This window comes from Perognathus longimembris, chromosome 8, assembly GCF_023159225.1.
Source record: "Perognathus longimembris pacificus isolate PPM17 chromosome 8, ASM2315922v1, whole genome shotgun sequence".
Taxonomy (NCBI): Eukaryota; Metazoa; Chordata; class Mammalia; order Rodentia; family Heteromyidae; genus Perognathus; species Perognathus longimembris.
This window is the reverse complement of record NC_063168.1, coordinates 12,745,370-12,769,479: the sequence shown is the minus strand read 5'-3', so window position 1 is coordinate 12,769,479 and position 24,110 is coordinate 12,745,370. Positions and strand designations below refer to the sequence as shown.

The 24,110-nt window shown below is 45.1% G+C and overlaps 1 protein-coding gene and 1 pseudogene across 3 annotated transcripts in view; both read left to right on the top strand.

The window, feature by feature from the left end:
- The first annotated feature begins 159 nt into the window (after positions 1-159).
- Smyd1 (SET and MYND domain containing 1) overlaps positions 160-24,110 on the top strand; it is a 31,281-nt gene continuing 7,330 nt past the window's right edge. The window contains exons 1-7 of one of the 3 annotated variants that reach the window (XM_048352526.1): positions 160-341; positions 7,063-7,239; positions 8,543-8,756; positions 11,215-11,345; positions 14,024-14,062; positions 17,835-18,024; positions 23,486-23,578. In XM_048352526.1, the coding sequence (XP_048208483.1) occupies positions 205-341; positions 7,063-7,239; positions 8,543-8,756; positions 11,215-11,345; positions 14,024-14,062; positions 17,835-18,024; positions 23,486-23,578 (981 nt within the window). In that variant the 5' untranslated portion in view covers positions 160-204. The remainder of the gene's footprint in view (positions 342-7,062; positions 7,240-8,542; positions 8,757-11,214; positions 11,346-14,023; positions 14,063-17,834; positions 18,025-23,485; positions 23,579-24,110) is intronic. The other 2 variants (XM_048352528.1, XM_048352527.1) reach the window with 2 other exon arrangements.
- Positions 5,656-6,055, top strand: LOC125356198 (annotated as a pseudogene).

Sequence of the window (24,110 nt, the reverse complement as noted above, 5' to 3'; positions counted from 1 at the left end):
ACTATCCTGCTCACTCCCCACGCCTGCCTCCAGGGGAAGCAGTGAGGGGGAGGTGAGGCCCCCCTGGCTCAGGGGGGTGGGGGAGGGGAAGTGGCCTGTCCATTTATAGTCCTGCTCCTGGGACACTGAAGGTGCTAAATAGCAGCAGCCACCAGAGGCTGGGCGCAGTGTGAAATCCACCTCACTGGCCTGACAGGCTCTGAGATGACAGTAGGGGGCATGGAGAATGTGGAGGTCTTCACTTCTGAGGGCAAAGGCCGGGGTCTGAAGGCCACGAAGGAGTTCTGGGCGGCTGATGTCATCTTTGCCGAGCGGGCATATTCTGCGGTGGTTTTTGACAGGTATGAAACCTGGGGAGTGGCCATCCTCTCCTTCATTGGCATGGTGGGTGACAAATTTCCCAATGCTTTGCTCTCAAAACCCTCAGGGGGAAGGACTAAGGGTCATAGGATCCTTAACAGAGTGACAGTCTAATGTTGGCACTCCCCCTCTCCCCCTTTTGAGGAGCCATTGCCTGGGATTCCTTGTGGCCACCGGAAGGGTTACAAGTCAACAGGGACTTTGGGGCACCTTCTTCTCCTGGGGTGAAGTTGGCTGAGAGGGTGCGCTGTGGGTAGAAAGGTGGGTGTGGTTCTGGGGGAAGCAGTCTTACAGACAGCGCTTTAGCTTCTTTTGGGATATACAAAAAGCTAGACATCTGTGTTTGTGGATTAGATGGTAAACAAGTTGCTGAGAGTGCAAGAAATTAATTGTAAATATACAGGTAACACAGCACAAGCATCTATTTATTTTTCAAAAAATAAAAATAAAAATGAGAGCCAGGAGCCAGTGGCTCACACCAGTAATCATAGCTACTCAGGAGGCTGAGATCTGAGGATTGAGGTTCAAAGCCAGCTTGGGCAGGAAAGTCCATGAGACTCTTATCTCTAATAAATGACTCAGAAAACCGGAAATGGCACTGTGGCTCAAGTGGTAGAGCACTAGAGCTGAAGAACTTAGGGACAGCACCCAGGCCCAGAGTTCAAGCCCCATGGCCAACAACAGAGAGAGAGAGAGAGAGAGAGAGAGAGAGAGAGAGAGAGAGAGAGAGTCTGGTCCAATTCTAGTCCCCTATGCTTTTCCTTAGACCTATGTGATGATTTTAATGTATTTCCTTCTAGAATGTTTTCACATACATCTGTCTGTTCTTATCAAGATGTATAACTATAGTTTGTTTTTTCTTTTTCTTTTTTTTTTTTTTTTTGGCCAGTCGTGGGACTTGGACTCAGGGCCTGAGCACTGTCCCTGGCTTCTTCCCGCTCAAGGCTAGCACTCTGCCACTTGAGCCACAGCGCCGCTTCTGGCCGTTTTCTGTATATGTGGTGCTGGGGAATCGAACCTAGGGCCTCGTGTATCCGAGGCAGGCACTCTTGCCACTAGGCTATATCCCCAGCCCTGTTTTTTCTTTTTATAGAAATAGAATCATACTTCATATGTCATTTTAGAACATGATTTTTTTCTCCTCTAACATTTTTTATGTTTATACTTGTGGGGACTAGTCTATAGATATTTTTTTCCTCCTCATGTGGTGTGTGTGTGGTGTGTGTGTGTGTGTGTGTGTGTCTGTGTGTGTCTGTGTGCTGGTACCGAAGCTTGAATTCAGGGCTTGGGCTTTGTTCTGAAGCTTTTTGTTCAAGGCTAGAATTCTTCCACTTGAGGCACAAGTTCATTTCTGTCTTGCTGGTGATTAATTGGAGATAAAAGTATCATTTTTCTGGCTGGCTTTGAAGTGGGATCTTCAGATCTCAGCCTCCTGAATTTACTAGGATTAAAGGTGCATGAGCCATTGTTCTGGTGACTCAACCCCAGATCTTGCACATACTAGGAATGTGCTCTAACAGTTCAGGCTTTAAAATAAATGTTTAACAAAACTTTAAGTTCTTCAGATAAAAATGTGATCGGTTTTCACACCGTGAGACCAAAGGAGAATACTCTTAGTTTTTTTTTTTGTTTTTTTTTTTGCCAGTCCTGGGCCTTGGACTCAGGGCCTGAGCACTGTCCCTGGCTTCTTCCCGCTCAAGCCTAGCACTCTGCCACTTGAGCCACAGCGCCGCTTCTGGCCATTTTCTGTATATGTGGTGCTGGGGAATCGAACCTAGGGCTTCGTGTATCCGAGGCAGGCACTCTTGCCGCTAGGCTATATCCCCAGCCCAGGAGAATACTCTTAGGAGAGGAACACAAAGGTGCAATGCCTATGTACCTCTGATCATTCAAAATAATATTTATGGAAATGAACTCCAGGATATGGAAACACACTTCTTTATTTCTGTTTTCATTTTCTTTTCTTTTTATCTTGCTTGTTTATATATCTGTCTTTGGGAGGCACAGAAATAGAGGGACAAAGGACAAACAAATCCAGCAGTGGTATTCATTAGATACTGTGTTGAAAATGAATGCATACAACTTGTGGGAGGGGCTGGGAGGGAAAAACTGGGAGAGCATGAGGTCCTGGGGCTTGAATTCAGGGCCTGGGCTCTGTCCCTGACTGAGCCTCTCTGTGTTCAAGCCTAGCCTCTTCATGACATTGTCCAAAAGAAAAAAAAGAAACATTTACCACCTGACTTATGAAACAGCAGCTTCTCTGTACAACTCCTTAATCAGAACAATAAAATTACTTTTTAAACCCTCTCTAAATGCCCAGGCCTTGCAGGAGACCTTTGTATAGCCACGCCCACTTCTCCCTGTCCCCACCACCTGTGTAACCCCTGGCAACCCTCGCACGGTCATATGGTGCCCATTTCGATCACCCCATCATTAGAGTGTTGTGTAAGTGGGACCACACAGTGTGGCACCTTTTGGGACTGGCTTGTCACACTTGCCGTAGTTCTGTGGAGACTCCGGTGTTCCATGTACCCGTGGGTCCTCCTTTCTTGTTGTTGCATAGTACCTCATGGTGTGGATGTATGGACAAGTTTGTTGAGCCATGTACCTGCTAAATGACATCTGGATCATTTTCAATTTGAAGCCATCATGAAATGAAACTGCTATATGAAAAAAAATTATATAGCCCTTTTGGTGTTTGCCCTTGATCATGAGGGTAACCATAGGAGATTTAAGATTTTGCCTTTAGGAAAAAACATGCTGTTGTGTGACACAGCCTCCTGTGAGCTGTATTGCTAAAACATCTACTGAATAGTCCTCAGATTCTAAAGTTTAGGAGTAACAACCTCGTCTCTTTCTTTTTTCTCCTCTCCTCTCTTCTTTTCCCTCAGCTCCCATCCCTTCCTTTTTTCTCTTCTCTCTTCCTTTCTCCTTCCCCTTCTCTCCTCCATCCCTCCCTTTCTCCCTCCCTCCCTCCCTCCCTTCCTCCCTCCCTCCCTTCCTCCCTCCCTCCCTCCCTTCCTCCCTTCCTTCCTGCGGGGTCTCCCTGTATTACCCAGGTTGGTCTCAAACCCACAGTCCTTCTGCCTGATCCATCTTGGAACTGGAGTCACAGGTGCATGGCACCATATTTGGCAATGATTTCCTTTAAAACCTAGAGTACATCACATACCAAATTGCCTCCACAGCGAGGCTCTCATTTACATCTGAGGATATGACGAACTTGGGGTGAGGAGTGTGAACACAGCTAGAACACAGAAATACATCCAGTGTGAGGTGCTGTGTGCACTGGCTGTAATTCCAGCATGAATGGGAGGCTGAAGTCAGAGGGTTGTGAGTTAGAAGCCAGGCTGGATTACATGGCAAGACTGCTTCAACAAACAAAATCAAAAGGGCCCTCTCTTCCTGAACAAGGAAGCTGAAGTATCTAACTTACATCTAGGTGCATAGTAATTCAACAGGAACCCAGCAATGCCCCTATAGGACTGACATGAGTCACTGGAACATTACATAGACATGTCAATCTGGTCAGGTTGCAAATTGTCTGCAATTGCAATGTACTGAAGAGGAAGTATTCCAGAACCTGCACAGACTCCAACATTGTATCTCACTATGATGCACCCAACCATCCCCCAACAGCCACTCCTGTCTCTTAGAGTGTCTGTGCTCACTCCTACTCCAACACTTTGACACAAATCAGGGCCTCTTTCTGGAAGACCTTGACATTCTTTGAGAACAAACTCAGTTCTTTATCCCAGTGGGGCCAAGCCTCTTCACCTGAGGTGGGCCTCAGGTCTCAGCCTCCTGAGTAGCTAGGATTACAGGTGTGAGCCACCTGCATGCAACTTCCCTTCTTGATGCCACAGTGGACCACCAGGCCTGGCCTTGGGCTAGTTCTGGAGCCTGACTCCTAGCACTGGGCATGAGACTTGCTTGACTCCACTGTAATTCCCATCTAGCTTTGGTGGCTGGAAGCATGTCAGCAGAAGCTGTCCATGGATCTGTTGAAGGCGCTGGGAAGATTCAACGCAGAGAAAAGAAGCAGCAGAATGACAGTAGCTAGCAAATTCTTAAAGAACTGACCTGGCCAGACTTGTTGCATTAGTCAAGGAGCCACAGGGCCACATTGGGGTACAAGAGTATGTTTTCTGGGGAGGCAAAGTCACACTTTTTGTTGTTCGGTTTTCTTGAGTCAGGGTTTAACTATGTAGCCCAGGTTGGGTTTAACTTACAGTTTCCTGATTAAAGGTATGCACCGTTATGCCCTGCTTGTGATTTGTTATTCTTTTGGGAAAGGGACCTTATATTTCAGCCATGAGAGGGAGGTGACACACAACAGTGCCTGTGACTTAGTGTTTTTGGTAAGGGGTCCATGAGGAATTCCAAGACTTCCACTGGGGTCTGCTCCCATGTGTTCTAGAAACACTCTATACTTCCTTTTCATGATATTCAGCCCAGCGATGGTGACCACATGTTCACTTGCATTTTGGGTGACTTGCTCACTGTATTCCGTGCTGGTCCCATAGAGGCGGAGAAGAACCCAGCAGGGGCTTCCATACAGAAGGCATTGTGTCTCCCACATTGAGGTCACTTCAAAGGTTCGGTGAAAAGTCTGCTTATAACGAAAGGGACCACTTGAAAGCTCAAGGCCCTCATTTTGAAAAGCAGGGATCTATAGTTTTGGAGGATAAAGACCAACTTAGAGCTAGAATTGGAAGCCAGGTCTCCCCATGGTCAGTACCGTGTGCTTTCCACTAGGCCCTCTGCTGTAGTTTGAAGCTGAGTGTGTCCCCAAGGTTTGTGGTGTGACATTTGATCCTCATTGTGAGCTCTTAAGAGGGCAGGAACAATCTATGGTAGTTGGAGGTCATTAAAGTAGAGTTCCAATGATTGAAACATTGTGGCTTTATAAAAAGCGGGAGAAACTTGAAGATGGGGATGGTAGGGAGAGCTGGGAGAGAGCTAGGCAGGGAGTGACACTGTACCAGAAATGTACTCATTGACTGTCTCATGTAACTGTTACCTCTCCGCATATCACTTTTATAATAACAATAACTTTTTTCCTTTTTTAAAAGTTAATTTTATTGTCAAGGTGATGTACAGAGGGGTTACAGTTACATGCATAAGGTAGTGAGTGCATTTCTTGTCAGACTTGTTGCCCTCTCCCTCACTTTTCTCCCACCTTTCCTCTCCTCAGCTCCCCCTTTCCCCCCAAGAATCATTGTCTTATAAAGACGAGATCAAAGAGTAAACCAAAAGTGCCTAGTGCCCTGGAAGCTGCCGCTTCCTGGGGTCATGATGGGCAGCAAGATGGTATCTGTCAGCAGGGTGGTTCAGTCAAGCCACATACACAATTAATAAGACTTCCTAACAGAAGAGACAATCCTCAGTGCATCTGAAGCTCTGAGCTCTGCGGGGCTCCCACCTCAGTCTTCTTTGGTCTCCCAACGTACTAAAGGAAGTAAATCACCAGGTCTGAGGCAGCAAGGCCCAGCAGACACTGCAGCAATATTAAGAAACATCATCTCAGCCTAGGAATGTGGCTTAGTGGTAGAATGCTTGCCTAGCATGCATGAGGCCCTGGGTTCAATTCCTTGGTACCACATAAACAAAAACTAAACAAAAACATAATCACAGAAGGAAACTTAGAACTCAAGGGGAAATGGAATTTATCCAACATGGAGGTTCAGAGTAAACATTGAGGCTGCTGTTTATCATCAAAGAATTACCTTTACAGTAAAGGATTTCTAAAATGACAAGTACAAAATTGTATATTAAACAACCTCAAACCTTAATCAATATCCTGAGAAAATGAAATCGAAAAATATACATGGATACTTGTATCTCCTAATTTATGTATCTCAGTCAGCTTCTCCACACACTTACCAAATTGCTTATGTATTTTATACTTATTAAAGTATACTTTTTTTTTTTTGCTAGTCCTGGGGCTTGATCTCAGGGCCTGAGCACTGTCCCTGGCTTCTTTTGGCTCAAGGCTAGCACTCTACCACTGAGCCACAGCGCCACTTCTGGCTTTTTCTATATATGTGGTATAACAATAATTTTTAAAGGAAGAGGGAGAGGGGAAAAAAAAAAAACAAACCAGCCCAGTGCCCATAGCTCATGCCTGTAATCTTAGCTACTCAGGAGGCTGAGATCTGAGGATCTCTGTTCAAAGTCAGCCCAGGCAGGAAAGTCCATGAGATTCTGATCTCCAATTAACTGCTTGAAAAAAAAGAAAAGCTAAAGTGACTCAAGTGGTAAAGCGCTACCTTTGAGGAAAAGAAGCCCAGGGACAGCGTACAGGTCTTGAATTCAAGTCCCAGGACTGGCATGTGCATGCACACACGCACGCACGCACACTCTCACACACACACACACACACACGCGCGCACGCGCGCGGAGGAGGGGGATAAGAAAAAGGAGAAGGAGAAGGAGAAGGTAGGCGAGACCCAGAACCCCTGCCATATTCTCGATTCCTGTCTCTCATCTTGGGAGTTGCTCTTCACCTTAGTGCTGTGTCAACAAACAAACGAAGACCCATCAAATTGCAGTCCTCATCTGTGCCACTGGACCATGAGCCCAAAGTGGTCCCTCTTTTTTTTTTTTTCCTAGCTCACGCAGCCAGTGCTCATGTTTTGTAACAAGGGAAAATGGCCCAAGACAGCCCCCACTAACCCTGTTTTCTTCCTCCATGTGCAGCCTCGTTAATTTTGTGTGCCATACCTGCTTCAAGAGGCAAGAGAAACTCCATCACTGCGGACAGTGCAAGTTCGCCCATTACTGCGACCGTACCTGCCAGAAGGACGCCTGGCTGAACCATAAGAATGAGTGTTCCGCCATCAAGAGATTCGGGAAGGTGCCCAATGAGAACATCAGGTCAGAGTTGGGCCCCGGGGTGGACCAGGGATCTCCACATGTCAGGCTGGGGACTGTGGTGGGCTCAGCACTGGCACTGGCTGTGGCAAAGAGCTTCCAAGAGACCCGACGGTCCTCACTTCCAGTCACACCCTTGGAAACAACAGGGAGAGCTGGAGGCTGCCCATGAAGCAGGCCTAGGACTTAGAGGACTTAGAGGCTACAGGATTTTTCCACACCTGATCTGCAGTCGCCGCTTCCATCTTCTCCTCTTCCGCCTCCTCCTTCCATTTAACACAGCAGTTGGTTAATTCAATTCATCTTGATCCGTGTCACCCCTTCCAACATTCCCACTCACCCCTTCCTTACCCACTCCTTCTCGCACGCTTCTTAATTTTGTAGGTTATACATTGGATTATTGACTGCATTTCCCCCCATTATTGACTGCATTTCCCCCCTCTTCTCTTCGTTTTGCTGGTCCTGGGTCTTGAACTTGGGGTCTGACCTCTATCCCTGAGTTTTTGTGCTCAAGGTTGGCACTATACCACTTGAGTTATAGCTCTACTTCTGGCATTTTAAAAATAGAAAATTGGAGATAAGAGTCTCATAAACTGTTCTGCCTAGGATGGCTTCAGACCATGACCCTCTGATCTCAGCCTCCTGAGTAGCTAGGGTGACAGGTGTGAGCCTCTGACACTGGGATTGGAGCCTTCTTTCATTCTACTGCTGCTCCATGTGGGGACACCTTGGTTCCCACACCTATGAACTCAAGAGTGTAAGGCTCTGAGTTCAAGTTCTAGTACCAGGGCACACGCACACACACACACACACACACGCACGCACACCACAGGATGTAGATATTCATGACCGTCCTTCATCTTCCAAGTACCTCTGGAGGGGTGGCCAAGAGTATTATGCCAGGTGTACCTTGCCGAGCTCTCTCCCTGTGAGCTGTACTGTCAGGAGATCCTCAGCCTGCTGCCCCTCTCTGTGTCCCAGGTCCTGAGTAACCCAGCCCCTGCTCTCTCCACTCCTTGTTCCTATACTCAGCCACCTGAGTCTTCCATCAGACCAAGCCATTTCTTTCCTCTCCATCGTGTCACTCCTTTTATTTTCTGCCCTGCATTTAACACTACTCAAAACAATTTTGTTTACTTATATCTCCCCTATCATAAGAAGCATCCCAATAGACTGCTCATTCCTTTAGTTCAAGAGCCCGACACTGCCTGGCACACCTTAGCCACCCAGTATTTGTTGAATGCATGCTTGGAGGACCATGCAGTGGGAGTGGCCTCTCAGACCAGGTCTGCCTCTCTCCCTACAGACTGGCTGCCCGCATCATGTGGCGGGTGGAGAGAGAGGGCACGGGGCTCACCGAGGGCTGCCTGGTGTCGGTGGACGACCTGCAGAACCACGTGGAGAACTTTGGGGAGGAGGAGCAGAAGGAGCTGCGGATGGATGTGGACACGTTCCTGCAGTACTGGCCGCCCCAGAACCAGCAGTTCAGCATGCAATATATCTCGCACATCTTTGGAGTGGTATGGCCCTGGGCCCTGGTTCCTTGTCCTGCCTCCTCCAGTGCCCTCCTCTGCCCTCTTGCTGAGGGCATCTCACCCAGGCAGCCCAGGACTGGTGAAATCTGCCCTGAACCTCCCAGATGTAGCCCAAACACCCGCTGGCCCTTCCGACAGTGCCTTAAATGACCCCAATACACAAAAAAAAAATCAGAGTTCTTAAGGTATGCCTCCTTAATAAAAGAGGGGCCATGGTGACAGCTGGCATTGCCCAGTCAAGAAGCTTCCAGAAGTCAGGAAAAGGAGGCCTAGAGGACTAGAGGGAACAGAAGCTTAAAAGGAAGACCTCTTGTTTACACTCTTTCTGGTCTCCTTAACTATGTCATTTCTATCCTAATTCAAATTGTGCTCCCTTCTACAAGCTATTTATTTGTCATTCTCTGAATAGTAGACTTGGATGGTAACTAATCTTCCAGTCTATCTGCACTTTCTCAGTTTTGTCCTGAAAACAAAGACATGGTCCTCATTATGGTCTACCTGTCAGTCACTTTAGGAAGAAGACCCTTTCTCATGTCTGCTGGGCAGGATGTTTGGGAAGCCAAAAGTAGTGAGTCAGGCCTTCCTGGCTGGAAGAACAGAGGCAAGCAGGAGCACAGGAATCCAGGAGCTAGAGGGGGGAGTTTGGTGGATCAGGAACCTCAGGCCTTGGGCTTTGGGGTATGGGGTATATGTGGTGGGCCACACCTTATGTGGTGATGGTGATTAGGCTGAAGAGGGAAGTTATAGTAACAGTAACACCATCAACAACAGCATGAGCACATGCTGAAAAAGATAGAGACAAGGATGTTTATTTTGAGAAGTCAGTTCATGCATTTCTGGGAGTTGGACAACTAAGGAGAACAACTAAGGTTGGGCAACTAAGGACAACTAAGAAGCTGCAGCTTGTTGAAAGGCCTTCTTGCTAAGGGAAAGTCAATCACTATTCTATTAAGATCTTTAACTAGCCAGGCTGGCTCACGCCTGTAATCCTAGCTACTTAGGAGGCTGAGATATGAGGATCGCAGTTCAAAGCTAGACCCAGCTGGCTTTGATCAGAGTCGGTGAGAATCTTATCTCCAATTGAACACCAACAAACAAACAAAAATACCAGAAGTGGAGCTGTGGCTCAAAGTGGTAGAGCTCAAGCCTTGAGCACAAAAGCTCAGGGACCTGGCCCAGGCCCTAAGTTTGGGCCGCCTCAGAACTGACAGAAAAGAAAAAAGATCTTTAAGTGATTAAATGAGACCCACCCTCATTGAGGAGGGCAATCTGCTTTACTCAAAGTTTGCCGATTGAAACATTAATCTTTTTTTTTTTTTTTTTGCCAGTCCTGGGCCTTGGACTCAGGGCCTGAGCACTGTCCCTGGCTTCTTTTTGCTCAAGGCTAGCACTCTGCCACTTGAGCCACAGCTCCACTTCTGGCCATTTTCTGTATATGTGGTGCTGGGGAATTGAACCCAGGGTTTCATGTATGCGAGGCAAGCACTCTTGCCACTAGGCCATATCCCCAGCCCCTGAAACGTTAATCTTATCCAAAAAAATAGCTTCACAGAAACATACATAATAAAGTCTCACCAAATAAACTATCTGAGCACCACAACCCAGCCATGGTGACTTGTGAATGTGCCAGCCTGCTTCCTGTGCTGCATTATGCCATGCTCTTTACACTACAAGGTAAGGTTAATGTTTTGTTTTGTTTTGTTTTTTTGGCCAGTCCTGGGGCTTGGACTCAGGGCCTGAGCACCGTCCCTGGCTTCTTTTTGCTCAAGGCTAGCACTCTGCCACCTGAGCCACAGCGCCCCCTCTGGCCGTTTTCCATATATGTGGTGCTGGAGAATCGAACCCAGAGCTTCATGTGTAGGAGGCAAGCACTCTTGCCACTAGGCCATATTCCTATTTTATTTTTATTTTTGATATTACTATTTTATAGGCAGACCTGCAACTAGAGAAGCTTCATAATCTCTGAGTGCTTTCTGGTTAGCTGATGCCCAAGAAAGGTCTAGAAGCCATCTGTCTGGTGCTCTACTCATGCACACATGTGTATACACATGCACTTGAACATCCTGGAACACACAGACACGCACACAATGCACATGCACACATCCACACTGGCAAGGCAGGTCAGGGAAGGGAATGGGGAGCGAAACAAAGACACTGAGGAGTCCTCAAGCAAAACCCAAATCCAGAAAAAGAGATTCATTATTTCCATCTTTGGCCTTTTAGGAACACAGCCACTGAGAGCTTCCATGGTGGTGTTTCATTTTGTGGCGCTCATGTGTAGGGCATTTGGAGTCCCATAGAGAGGAAGAGATTGTTTCCAGACTCGAAACATCTCTAGGCTCAAAGTGGATCTTCCAAGATTCAGCCTCCTTGCAATAGCTAGGATGCTGTTCTGCCCAGTTTCTATCTGTTCACTGACCCTTTTGTCCTCTCCTCTGGGTAGATTAACTGCAATGGCTTCACCCTCAGTGACCAGAGAGGCCTGCAGGCAGTGGGTGTGGGCATCTTCCCCAACCTGGGCCTGGTGAACCATGACTGCTGGCCCAACTGCACAGTCATCTTCAACAACGGCAAGTGAGTACTGTGCTTGGAAGGGGATGTGTGTGTGTGAGATGGGGAGGAGGACATTGGGCTCTCCATTGGTTCAAGAGTCAGACTCCTATCTGAACTTGAGCCATGGATAGCCAATGTTCAGCAACTCCAAATCTCATTCTAGAAGAATTGTGGCTAGGACAAAAAAAATGGGGATAGAGGGGGGGTCAGTTTTAAATTGATGTGTTTCTCAAGGTTGCTTAGGTATGTTAAATAAACCTCTATTCTATAATGTGAAGCTTGTGATTACTTATCTAGAAATGACATCAGAGAATGATTAAGAATATATGTTGGAAGGCACACCCAAAGAGGTCTATCCATAGAAAATATAGAAAACAGTAGAAGTGTAGACAGGGCTTAGGAATTGAGCAGGAATGGCAAGCAATCAAGGTCTAGAAAACTCTAGAAGGAAAACTCTATCACCTCTAGACTTAGAGGGACAAGTAGAGTTGAATCCTTTCCTATATCCAGTGAGAGCCTGACCCATGGCAGAGGGGCCTGGAGGCTCAACTTTGGTTTACAACTGTGCCAGCCACTACTGGAACCATGGTAGACTGTTCTCCAACCTTCTGGACTCCCCCAACTACAGGAGGCTGGAGAACAAAGGAATCTGAGGGATGTGGCCCTCACAATTCAGCCCTCTGCCCTGAGGATGACACAAATGGAGGACATGAGGGCAAAGACTGGATCTCGAAGATAGGACACAATGGAGAGGGATCCATCAATGATTGAGCACCTGGTTTTTGTTTTTGCCAGTCCTGGGGCTTGAACTCAGGGATTGGGCACTGTCCCTGAGCTGCTTTTACCTGAGGAAGGAAGCCTGAACTCTATGCATTGCTTTTGCTCTTAGAGATGATCTGGTATGACAGATAGGAGTTGATTCAGCCTTCAACATGAGTAGCTTCTCCTTTCCCATCCGCAAACTTAGACACCAGAAATTTTGGTTTCCAGGTCTCTACTGAGAATCAGGCTTAAGCCTTCACCTAGCAATGACTCTTAATTTCCCCTTTCTCTTCCCTACTTCCAAAGTCAGACTAAAGCAATTGAGAAAGATGCTGGGGTTGAGCAAGTTTACTTTGGACACAGATGATAATATATATGTATGTATGTATGTATGTATATATATATATATATATATATATATATATTTTTTTTTTTTTTTTTTTTGCCAGTCCTGGGGCTTGAACTCAGGGCCTAGGCACTATCCCTGAGCTTCTTTTTTTTTGGCCAGTCCTGGGGCTTGGACTCAGGGCCTGAGCACTGTCCCTGGCTTCTTTTTGCTCAAGGCTAGCACTCTGCCTCTTGAGCCACAGCGCCACTTCTGGCCATTTTCTGTATATGTGATGCTGGGGAATCAAACCCAGGGCTTCATGTATATGAGGCAGGCACTCTTGCCACTAGGCCATATCCCCAGCCCCATCCCTGAGCTTCTTAAGCTCAAGCCTAGTGCTGTACCACTTGAGCCACAGCGCCACTTCCGGCTTTCTCTGTTTATGTGGTACTGAGAAATTGAACCTAGGGTTTCATGCATGCTAGGCAAGCGCTCTACTGCCAAGCCACATTCCCAGCCCCCCCCCCCCCAGATGATAATATTTCCCAGGCTTTGTGTTACATTTCCTGTGCCTCTTGGGGTCATTTGGCTGGACTTCATGGAATCCTCCAAGAGGCCTGTAGTTCACACAGCCTCGTTAGCAGAGAGCAGATAAAATTTAGTCATATAGAGGCTCCAGCTTTCTAGATGGCCCTCCTCTAAGTGATGGTGATCTAGGCTCTTCTTGTCACTATGTGTAACCGTTGACCTTTCTTCAGATCATCTCTGGTGTGTGCTTTGGCTTCTTTGCCTTTATTAATCTTGAGCAGCTATGTATAGCTGAGATTCTTGGCTTTCGTACCAGAGAAGCAGTCTTTATAGTCACCGCTTAGCTGCCTGGCATAGTGGAAAGAACCCTGGATATGGTATTGGGGGTCTAATTTTAACTCCGACAATTTTTACATGCTGCCTGTGTGACCTAGCCAGTCTTCATACGCAATGAAAACTCTCTCCAAGATACTCACTCCAAAGAAGCCATGTTCATTCATCCAGGATGCTTGTCAATGGGAAAAGAACAACTGTACTTTCTTAGCACTGTACGTTGTCTCTTGACAGCCCCCCACCTCGTGTCAGTACTGGGGCTTGAACTCAGAGCTTGGGCTCTATCCCTTTGCTTTATTGTTCAAGTCTGGCATTCAACCGCTTGAGCCACAGCTCCAATTCTTGCTTTTTGCTGGTTAATTGGAGATAAGAGTCTCACAGGATTTCCTGTGTTGGCTGGCTTTGAACTATGATCCTCAGATCTCAGCCTCCTGAGTAGCTAAGATTATAGGCATAAGCCACAAACATCCAGTTTGATAGTTTCATTGCTTTCTAACAGGTGAGGCATTGGGTACCAGAGAAGAGAAATTATTTGTTCTACACTAAGAACCTTTGAATCTAGCACTTTGCATTCCAAATCCAGTGTGATTCCTCTATGTACCAGGGTGCATTCTGCCGCATGAGCATTGCTAGAAGGGCTGGGATAATTACCAGGATGGCCAAGGCTTTGATTGTGTGACCCACAATGCTGTGCACCAGATCAGCCAATGGTATTGACTTGCATTCGGGTGTCTGTTTTGTCTTTCAGTCATGAGGCAGTGAAATCCATGTTTCATACCCAGATGAGGTGGGTCAGTCTTTTCCAGCATCCTTGTTCCTCTGACCCATGTCCCTTACTTGCCTGGTTTGCTGGGACTGCCCCCTCCCAAGTGTCCACCCATCTGTAATGTCCTGCACTCCAGTGTCTGGTCTTTATTGAGTGGTGATACATTTTGAATGCATTGAAATTAACCATTTACTTCTCACCCACCCACTACTGCCTGCTTTGCCTTTGTTTCCTTGTGCTTCCTTCCTTTCTCTTTCCTAACTCAGCTTTCTCACGTCCCTAGCCTTGAAGCATGAATCCTCTAGTTTAGACCACCTTAGCAAAGACCTATTATCCCGTGAACCCTGCTTACCAAGAAATGAGGACTACTGATGCTATTGACCTACTAAAGTACTGTGTTGATTACTTCAGCTTCTTACCTAGACTGCGCTCTGAGAAGAGCACTCCTAACTATGATATTTTGGTCAATATGTGTACAGAGTATTTTGCTTACTGTTTTTGGAATTTGTATTTAAGTTGCATTTTACTTTTATGTGTGCGTGCGTGCGTGCGTGTGCACCTGTGCACGTGCTAGAACTGGGGCTTGAACTCACAGCCTTGCCTTCTCACTTGATTTCACTCAAGGCTGTTGTTCTACCGCTTAAGCCTCACTCCGCTTCTGGCAAGCAACACTTATTCTCCTACTTGTGCTCAGTGAGCCAAATTCTAGAATTGCCGTGTTGGAAGTGGAAGGGCTCTGGGTCCAGCATGGGGAAATGATTGACTGCAGAAGCTGGTTGGAGGAAAACCTCCTGACTGCTACCGTGCTTATTTTAGTCACATTGTCAGCCCTTACCAAGTAAAATGTTCTGTTGTTTAAGATATTTTGACAACTTTTTTTAAACTTTATGCTAATGTGAAAGCATACTCATGCCTCCATTCTGCTTTTCAATTTCAGTATATATAGTGTTCAGTAATTTGCATGAGTCGATGCTTAGCATTTTATTATAAAATAAGCTTTGTGTTAATATTTTTGTCCAATTAGTGAAAGCATTCTATTAAAACATAAGCTTTAGAAGTGGCGCTGTGGCTCAAGTAATAGAACACTAGCCTTGAGCTGAAGAGCTCAGGGAAAGCATCCAGGCCCAGAGTTCAAGCCCCACGACCAACCAAAAAAAAAAAATAAAAGAAAAAAGGAAAAGAAAAAAGAAATACAAAATAAAAACAAAATAAGCTTTGTGTTAGATAGTTTTGTCAAATTAAATGAATGCATTTAAGGCAGGTTAAGCTCAGCCATGATGTTTGGCAGGTTAGGTACATTAAATATATTTTCAACCAATTATATTTTCAACTTATGGGTTGTAATTGAGCATATACACCTGCTGTGGGACGAGGAGCTTCTCTAATGTAAAATGGCATGGGCCTAGATGCATTTATCGTATTTAAGTGATATCCAGTTAATTTGGTTTTGAAACCTTTAATAGCATTTAAACAATCTGCCAGACCCCAGCCAGGCACGCTCCACACTGCCCCAGAGAAGCTCACATAGAACTATTTAGGATAGTAATGGATTCCTAACAGGCAGAGGGTTGGCTATATTTCTTTTTCCATGCATGTATCATAGAGAGCAAACAGCTGAAAACCATCAGGCAAGGCTGGCGTGACTCATGGAAGCATGGTTGGTACCTTTCTTCTCATTCTGTCTCTGTTGCACAAGTGCTGGGAGACCTTCAGGGAAGTTGCTTACATCTCTGGTGTCAGCGTCCCTGTGTGGGAAATGAGTCTGGGGCTTGGAAATATTGAGATTACCTGCAGAGATACGACTGGAATCAGCCTACCTTCTTCTCCCATGTGTCTTTTTATCTCTTCAGTATAACAACAACCCCTGCCAAACTTGGGGCTGGGAAAGAGAGGAATGAAGGCAAAGGAACTAGGGGCATGGTTCAAGTGGTTGAACACCTGCCTAGCAATGGCAAAGCTCTGAGTTCCAAGTCTAGCACTAAAATAGATAAATAAATTTTTAAAAAGGAATAAATGGTAAGCAAGCATTTAGATTTTTCCAGGCTTTCTATCAGTTTTGATAACTATTTACCTCATTTATTGGGCGTGTCAGTGTATTTTCAGTTGGAGGAAAGTTAAAAAAAATTTTTTTATTTAGTTATCGATTTCATGACAGTCTTAGTATGTACTCTAGGCTGGCTTTGAACTTGGGATTCTCTTGCCTCAGTCTCTCAAGTGCCGACATTACAGGTGTGTTCCAATCACAGCACCTGGATCAGGGAAACGGATTGTAGGCATAAGTGGACAGATGCCTTTCTTAGTTTTCATCTCAAAAAACATGGGAGGGGCTCCTTTCAGGACTGCCCAGTTGTTCACAGGCGTCTAATGTAACCTTTCTGAGAGGTAAAGAAATGACCAGTGATCTTTGTCAGATGCTGTCCCCAGTCTCTGTATCCTGCTCCGTGCTCTCTGGAAGTTGCTTTCCCACTCAGCCGTGGAACCCAGGTGCCTGGGGGATGCGGAAGCACCGCAGAGGACCCAGCTCGCAGGCCGTAGCTGTCTGGCCCTGTGGCGGGAGGTGCATGGCCAAGGGACTCTCGTCTGGCCTCCGCCTGTTTGGTGTGAGGGCATATCAGTTCTTTCGGAGGGCTTTTATCTGTGTCACACTCTGTATGATTCCATGGTAAGCAGAATAGTGTTGTGGGTAATTGGAGGGTCAGATCTAGATTGGAAGGCAATTAAAATGCCATATAGCACCTTCAACCATTAAACCATTTCTCCCAGTAAGCACAAATGTGGACAATGCAGCAGGCTACAGACACGGCCTTTCTTTATTTAAATGCCTTCAGTGATCTCCAGTGGGCATAAGCTCCCTGACAGGATATAGACTTGAAATTAGACTGAAGTGTAAGTGTGAGAGGCTCAGAGTTAGATGCAGAATGAATCAACATTGTGGGTAACTAAATGTGCATGTTTCTGAGAGCCACTAATAAATTATAGATCTTTGCTTGCTTAAGATTTTCAAATTAGGGGCTGGGAATATGGCCTAGTGGTAAAGTGCTTGCCTCATATACATGAAGCCCTGGGTTCGATTCCTCAGCACCACATATATAGAAAAAGCCAGAAGTGTCACTGTGGCTCAAGTGGTAGAGTGCTAACCCTGAGCAAAAAGAAGCCAGGGACAGTGTTCAGGCCAAGTTCAAGCCCTAGGACTGGCAAAAAACAAAACAAGATTTTCAAATTAGGGGCTGGGAATGTGGCTTAGTGGTAGAGTGATTGCCTAGCATGCCTGACACCCTGGGTTCGATTCCTCAGCCCCACATAAACAGAAAAAGCTGGAAGTGGCACTGTGCCTTGAGCAAAAAGAAGGCAGGGACAGTGCTCAGGCCCTGAGTTCAAGCCCCAGGATTGGCAATAAATAAATAAGATTTTCAAGTTATTATTTCTCTCTTCCTTTGTTACACATAATCAGTAGCTAAGTGAACTTGGCTAATTGTAGGCATGGAAGGTGTGTATAGCTTTGTGAATAAGCCCTGCCCTCTACCGAGATTCTATTCGAGTTGATTCCAGAAACAAACAAATCAAACAACCTCACAGAATGGAGCAGACTTAACTGTTGTAATGAGTAGAGTGGAATTTTTCAGAGAACTATGCTTTAGACCACACTTCCCCTATTTGCAGGGAATGAGAGTTTTCTCAGAATGCTAGGGAACACGGTTGCATTTGAGTCTTGACTCCTGGAAGCTTTGCAGAGCACAATCCCTTGCTGGTATGCCTGGATTCCACTGACTCTTTCTCTTTTGCCCTGCTCTAGAATTGAACTCCGGGCCCTGGGCAAGATCTCTGAAGGAGAGGAGCTGACGGTGTCCTACATTGACTTCCTCAATGTCAGTGAGGAGCGAAAGAAGCAGCTGAAGATGCAGTACTACTTTGACTGCACGTGTGAGCATTGCCAAAAAGGGCTGAAAGACGACCTCTTCCTGGGGGTGAAGGAAGACCCCAAGGTACATGCCTCTCCACTGCTGGGTGTCTCTGTGGCTATCCTCTTCAGAGCCACCAAAGGGTGGATTCCACAGCTAAGCAATGGACCTTTGGGGAGGTGGCATGGGGTGGTGCACAGAGCAGGGTATTAGGTGGGTCCTAGCTAGTGTCCTGGCACTACAGTGGCTAAGGGTTTAGATGTAAAGAATCACTCAGTCTTCTCATCCTTGAAATGAGAGTGGTGGCCCCACTACATGGTGCTATAAAGATTAAACAAAAGGAGATATATAAAATGAGCCAGAGGCTCACGCATGGTAATCCTAGCTACTTAGGAGGCTGAGATCTGAGGATTGTAGTTTGAAGACAACCTGGGCAGAAAGGTCTGTGAAACTCTCATCTCCAATTACTCACCAAAGTCCAATATGAAGCTGTGGCTAAAGCACTAGCCTCAAATGAAAAAGCTCAGGGACAGCAGCCAGGCCCTGAGTTCAAGCTCCCAGACTCTCTCTCTCTCTCTCTCTCTCTCTCTCTCTCTCTCTCTCTCTCTCTCTCTCACACACACACACACAGACAGTGATATATAAGCACCAAGTAAGCTTTGGGTCTGGCCCTTGACCTTATATAGATGAAGTAATGTGTCCAGTTATTGAGGACTAATGGGCAAAGATGTTTGTTATCTGGGGCTGGAGACATGGCTCAAGTAGAAGAGTGCTTGCCTAGCATGCTCAAGGCCCCGGCTCAGTCCTCAGTATTAGGGAGGAAGAGAGGGGTTGGTATCTGGTTATCACAAAGATGGAACTGGGGATCTAGTTCCATGGAGATAGGGCAGGTTGAATGGGGCAGGAGGGGCAGGGGCTTAGAGGAGCTGCCACACACTAACATGACAGTGAAGTCTTGAGTCACTTATATATAACAATACAATCAAGAAGCTAAAATGGAACCATTTCCTCCTTGAACAGGCAGGGAGCAGAGGACAGATGGGATCGGCGCTGGGGTTGGGGTGACTCATGGTTGAGGGAACCCTATCAAGAGGTTTTGGAAGTTTTTGATCTGTAGCTGGAAGGCAGTCAAAGGGGAAGGGGTAGAGAGAAGGAACGGAATAGTGTATCAGTGTGAGCAGAAGTATCTTCAAGACTCTCTTCTTCCCCTCGGTATCAGTGCCTGAGGAGGATCTGGGCACCAGAACTTAGCTAAATAGAGGCAGGAATGGTAAAGCTGAACTGTAGCCCTTCTACTCAGAAGCTGCCACGCTGGCTGTGCACCACATCCGAAACCTGCCAGCGGGTCCTTTGGTCACAGCCTCTGAGCAGGCCTGAGGAATCACATAGAGGTGCTGAGCAAGGAGGCAGGCCCTCAGTGCAGTCTAATTGGGCATATCGGTCCAACTGGCAGTCCACGAGCATCTTTAAGATACAAACACATAAATAGGCTTCCAAACTCCCGTGTGGGAGCAGAAACTGGCTTCTAGTAAGGGCAGAGGCTCTACATGGACTTCTGGAGACCAGCGGTGGGCCGCCTGAGAAGCACTTCATTACTCAGTAGAGTCAGGGCTGAGGTTCAGAAAGCGTGTCCTCCCAGAACTCAGCTCTCCCGCCTCTAGGCTCTTGGCTCTTCTAGACATTGGGCCACTCACTGATTTTTATACTAGTTTTTATTTTTTCCCCCCAAAAGTTCCAGTTTTAAGAATTTATCCTGCATAAATGTCCATAAGGATACACACGCACACACACACACACACACACCACACACACACAGAGACAGAGAGAGAGAGAGAAAACCACCTCTTATTATTGAGAACAATAAAGAGAACCACCTCTTACTGTTAAGAACAATAAAATACCAAAACCCAGATAACCACAAACAGAGAAATATTTAAATGCAAGGAATAGCTTGTAAACATTAAAATAAATACATTGGGCTGGGAGTGTGGCTTAGTGGTAGAGTGTTTGCCTAGTATGCATGAGGCCCAGGGTTCGACTCCTCAGTACCACACAAACAAGCAAAAATTATTAAATGAATTATAAAAGGGGTTGGGGGCATGGCTCAGTGGGTTGAGTGCTAGTGAATAAGCAAAAGCATCAGGTACCCAGTTCTAGTCCCAATCTTGCAACAAAAGTAAATAAATAAATAAATAAATAAAAATAAATAAATACATTAGATGTTTATACATCAGTACGAACAGAGCTTTATTTCTTCTTCTTTTACAATGGTACTGGGCCTTGACCTCCAGGTTTTGAGCTGTCACTTGGCTTTTTAGCTCAAAACTGATACTCAACCACTTGAGTTATTCCTTTGTGTCTGGCTTTTCGGTGGTTAACTGGAGATGAGTTGCAGACTTTTCCATATGGGCTAACTGAACCACAATAATCAGATCTCAGCCTCCTGACTAGCTATGATAACAGGAGTGAACCACCCATGCCCAGCTTGGAATGAGCTCTCTTTCTTAAAGGAAAAGAATTAAGACGCTAAACAATACTGTGTGTATTTGTTTTCTGGAGCTGCTATAACAAAGTACCAAAAGGTGGGTGGTAAGACACACCAAGTTGTCTTACGGTTCTGAAAGTAAGAGGTCCACAAATGGTTGATAGAGTGGTTGCCTTCTGAGGCTTGTGAGGAAGGATCTGTTCCAGATCTTTCTCCCGAGCTTGTAGGTGGCTGTCTTCTCTTGGTGATCTGCATAGCGTTTTCATTATGCTTGTCTCCTCTTCACATAGTATTCTTTTTTATAAGGTCACTAGTCATATTGGACTAGGACCTACCCTAGTTTTTTTTTTTTCCAGTATGATCTCAGCTTAACTAATTACATCTACCAATGATCCTGTTTCTAAATAAGGCCACATTGCGAGGTACTAGGTATTAGGACTTCGACATATAAATTTCAAGGGGATGAACTTTAACCCATAACACAGTGTACACCTCCCCTTATAAAAATTACAAGAGACATACACCCATAGACCCATGTAATAGCCATGGATATGCAAGCATAATCAGTCTCTATGTAGACAAAAGTAGAAGGAAGCTGTAAGCAGTGAGTCATCAATGCAAAGCGTAGCGAAATTGAGAGTCCTATCTCCCAGGCAAGGGACAGAGTAATTGCGACCCAAGAATCAGTACCTTTCTTATAGGAACAGCTACTTTCTCACAGAAACTGAGGTTCCGTACATAGGAAATATGTATTGACATGCAGGCATGTACAAGTCTCTGCACTAAGGAGAGAGCAGACTACCCTGTTACCTCCACCTTGACCTTTTAGCATTTGTGCATGTCCTGTTTTGTCTGTGATCCTGCCAGTCTCCCCTCCTAGAGGCTGACTCCCAACACCACATAAACTATGTTTTCATAGACAAAAATCCTTCTCTCCCTTCCAAAACCATACAACAACATAGTCATTTTGTTAAACCTTTTTTTTCTTATTTATTGTCAAAGTGATATACAGAGAGGTTACAGTTTCATACTTGTTAAACTTTTTGATGTTTATCTAGTGTGTCAATAATTCAGTAGGTTAGCTACTCAGGAGGCTGAGCACTGAGGATTATGGTTTAAAGCCAGCCAGCAGAAATGTCCATGAGACGCTGATCTCCAATTAACCAGCTGGAAGTAGAGGTATGGCTCAAGTGGTAGAGCACCAATGTTGAATGAAAAAGCCAAAGAGGAGCTCAAAGCCCTGAGTTCAAGTCTCAGTATTGGCTCCATTAAAAGAAAATAAAAGCAGTTCTGTAGGTAGTATGTGACCCATAGTTTCTGTTTAGATAGGCTCTTACTAGTGATGACATTGTCCATGTGTTCCCGTCTGAATTGCAGGGGTGTAATCTCTATTGATGTAAAAGATTGAGGATTTGAACTGAAACTTACTTGGATTCAAAGCAAAAACCTTCTATTTTTAAAAAGTAAAATTGAGTTTCCGTGTTCAAATAAACAAACTAAAAACAACCTAAGTAATTGAGAAAAAACAAGTGAGTACACAAAACCAAACCAAAAAGCCATGATAATATAGAAAGAACACTGGAAAAAATAATTAGGAGCTCTATGTTCTAGTTCTGGCCATGACCTTGAATTCTGAGCTTGGCAACCTTCTTCCTTTTGGATTTTAATTTCCTCATGTGTAGAGTTGGAAGTTGGAGTCACTTAGAAATATTTCTGCAAGCTGAGGTCTGTATAAGTCCATTACAATTCTTTTTCTTTCTTTTGTTAAAATAACATGCCACTCCGTCCCATAAGCATCAAAATCTTTCCTACTTTCTTCATGACATGTATGTGTAAACCTACAGAGAGATGTAAAGCAAGTTGTGTGCGTGTGTGTGTGTGTGCGTGTGTGCGTGTGTGCATGTGCACGCCTGTACTGGGGCTTGAACTCAGTTTCTAGGTGCTGTCCTTTAGCTTTTTCTCTTAAGGCTGGCATTCTACTACTTGAGCCACAGCTCCACTGCTGGCTCTTTGGTGGTTAATTGGAAATGAGAGTCTTATGAACTTTCCTGGCTTGGAATCGAGATCCTCAGAGTTCAGCCCACTATATAAACAATTATATAACAATATAATAATTGTTATATGTAATAACAATTATATATGCATATTCTCTCAATTGTGCCTCTGGATGGCTTTCACAATAGAAATTTGTCAAATTTTCAAGGTTGAGGGACTGACATCCCTTTTACTCCATCCCCTTCTTCTGTAAGGGCTTCACCCCTTCTAATCTGCCTTCTCCTTTTTCCTTCCTCTTCCTTTTTTGAGGTTTGAGAATTTTTTGCATTTTTCTTCAAAATTATGGCAACTTTACGGTAATTGGCTTCATAATTATGGTACTTCTTTGCTTAAAATACCAAAAACCTATTTTAATAGGTCTTAACGAGACTTCTAGGTTTCTTAGGACCATCAGTAAGCCAAATAAATTTAGATTTCAGAGAAAGCTGATAATATCTCTCATGATATTCTTCTTGTCAAAACAAGTAGATGGATTATAATCCTATGAGCATTCTCTGATGAGCTCCAAGGGCAAACTGGAGCATGATTTTTGGATCAAGTCTTCAAGCTTTGCGCTTTATCCTGTACATGCTAGTATTTAATGGCTAGGTTAAAGACTAAAAACCCAAGAGCATATCTTCAGTTGTGTGTGGTTAACTTGAAGCAAAAAGAATGATAATTATTTCAGGTGACACATCTGGAATCCAAAATGCCAGAGAAAATATAACAGGAATCAATGTCCATTTTAACACTTAGGTCCCAAAACCCAGCAGTGAGCCCAGACTAGTAATGACTGACTAATAGTAAGGAAGGTTCTGGAATGTGATCTAGAGAACACAACATGTGTTAAAGTATGAAGAGGCCGCTGGAAAAGCCGCTGAGGTCTTTAGCACACTTGAATTAAGGTATTCAGAATGAGAAAGACATTGATCTTGAGTTACACTGAATGTAACTCAAAGGCTACTCAGAGATAGAATGAGTTTCTCCATCAGTAAGTCTCCAACTCAGTGTCTCCTTCTTTTCCAGCCTTCACCCGAAGTGGTGAAAGAGATGATACAATTCTCAAAAGACACACTGGAAAAAATAGACAAGGCTCGCTCTGAGGGTTTGTATCATGAGGTAAGCAGACTTTATAGGGCATGGGGTGGGGTGAAGATAGAAAGGCTCTCTAGTGTGAATTTCCTTTGGCGTATGCCACGTGGTTACTGTATATGTTTTTGGTACACTGGGTATTGTATATATCCCTACCTGATCTAGGAAAGGGAAAGAAAAACGAGGGTGTAAGATATCACAAGAAATGTACACACTGCCCTATTATGTAACTGTACCCCTTTTGCCCAACACCTTGTCAACAAAATTAATTAATAAATAAATAAAATTTTAAAAAAAAGAAAGGCTCTCTAGTAAGTAAGGACTTGGGAAGCTACTGAGCAGTTTGTTTTGCTGAAAAAATGTCCCTTATGATACTATGACTTTTTTTTTCCAGTCCTGGGGCTTGAACTCAGGGCCTGGGCACTGCCCCTGGCTTCTTTTTGCTCAAGGGTAGCACTCTATCACTTGAGCCACAGCTCCACTTCTGGCCCTTTCTGCTTATAGGGTGTTGAGGAATTGAACCCAGGGCTTCATGCATGCAAGGCAAGCGCTCCACCGC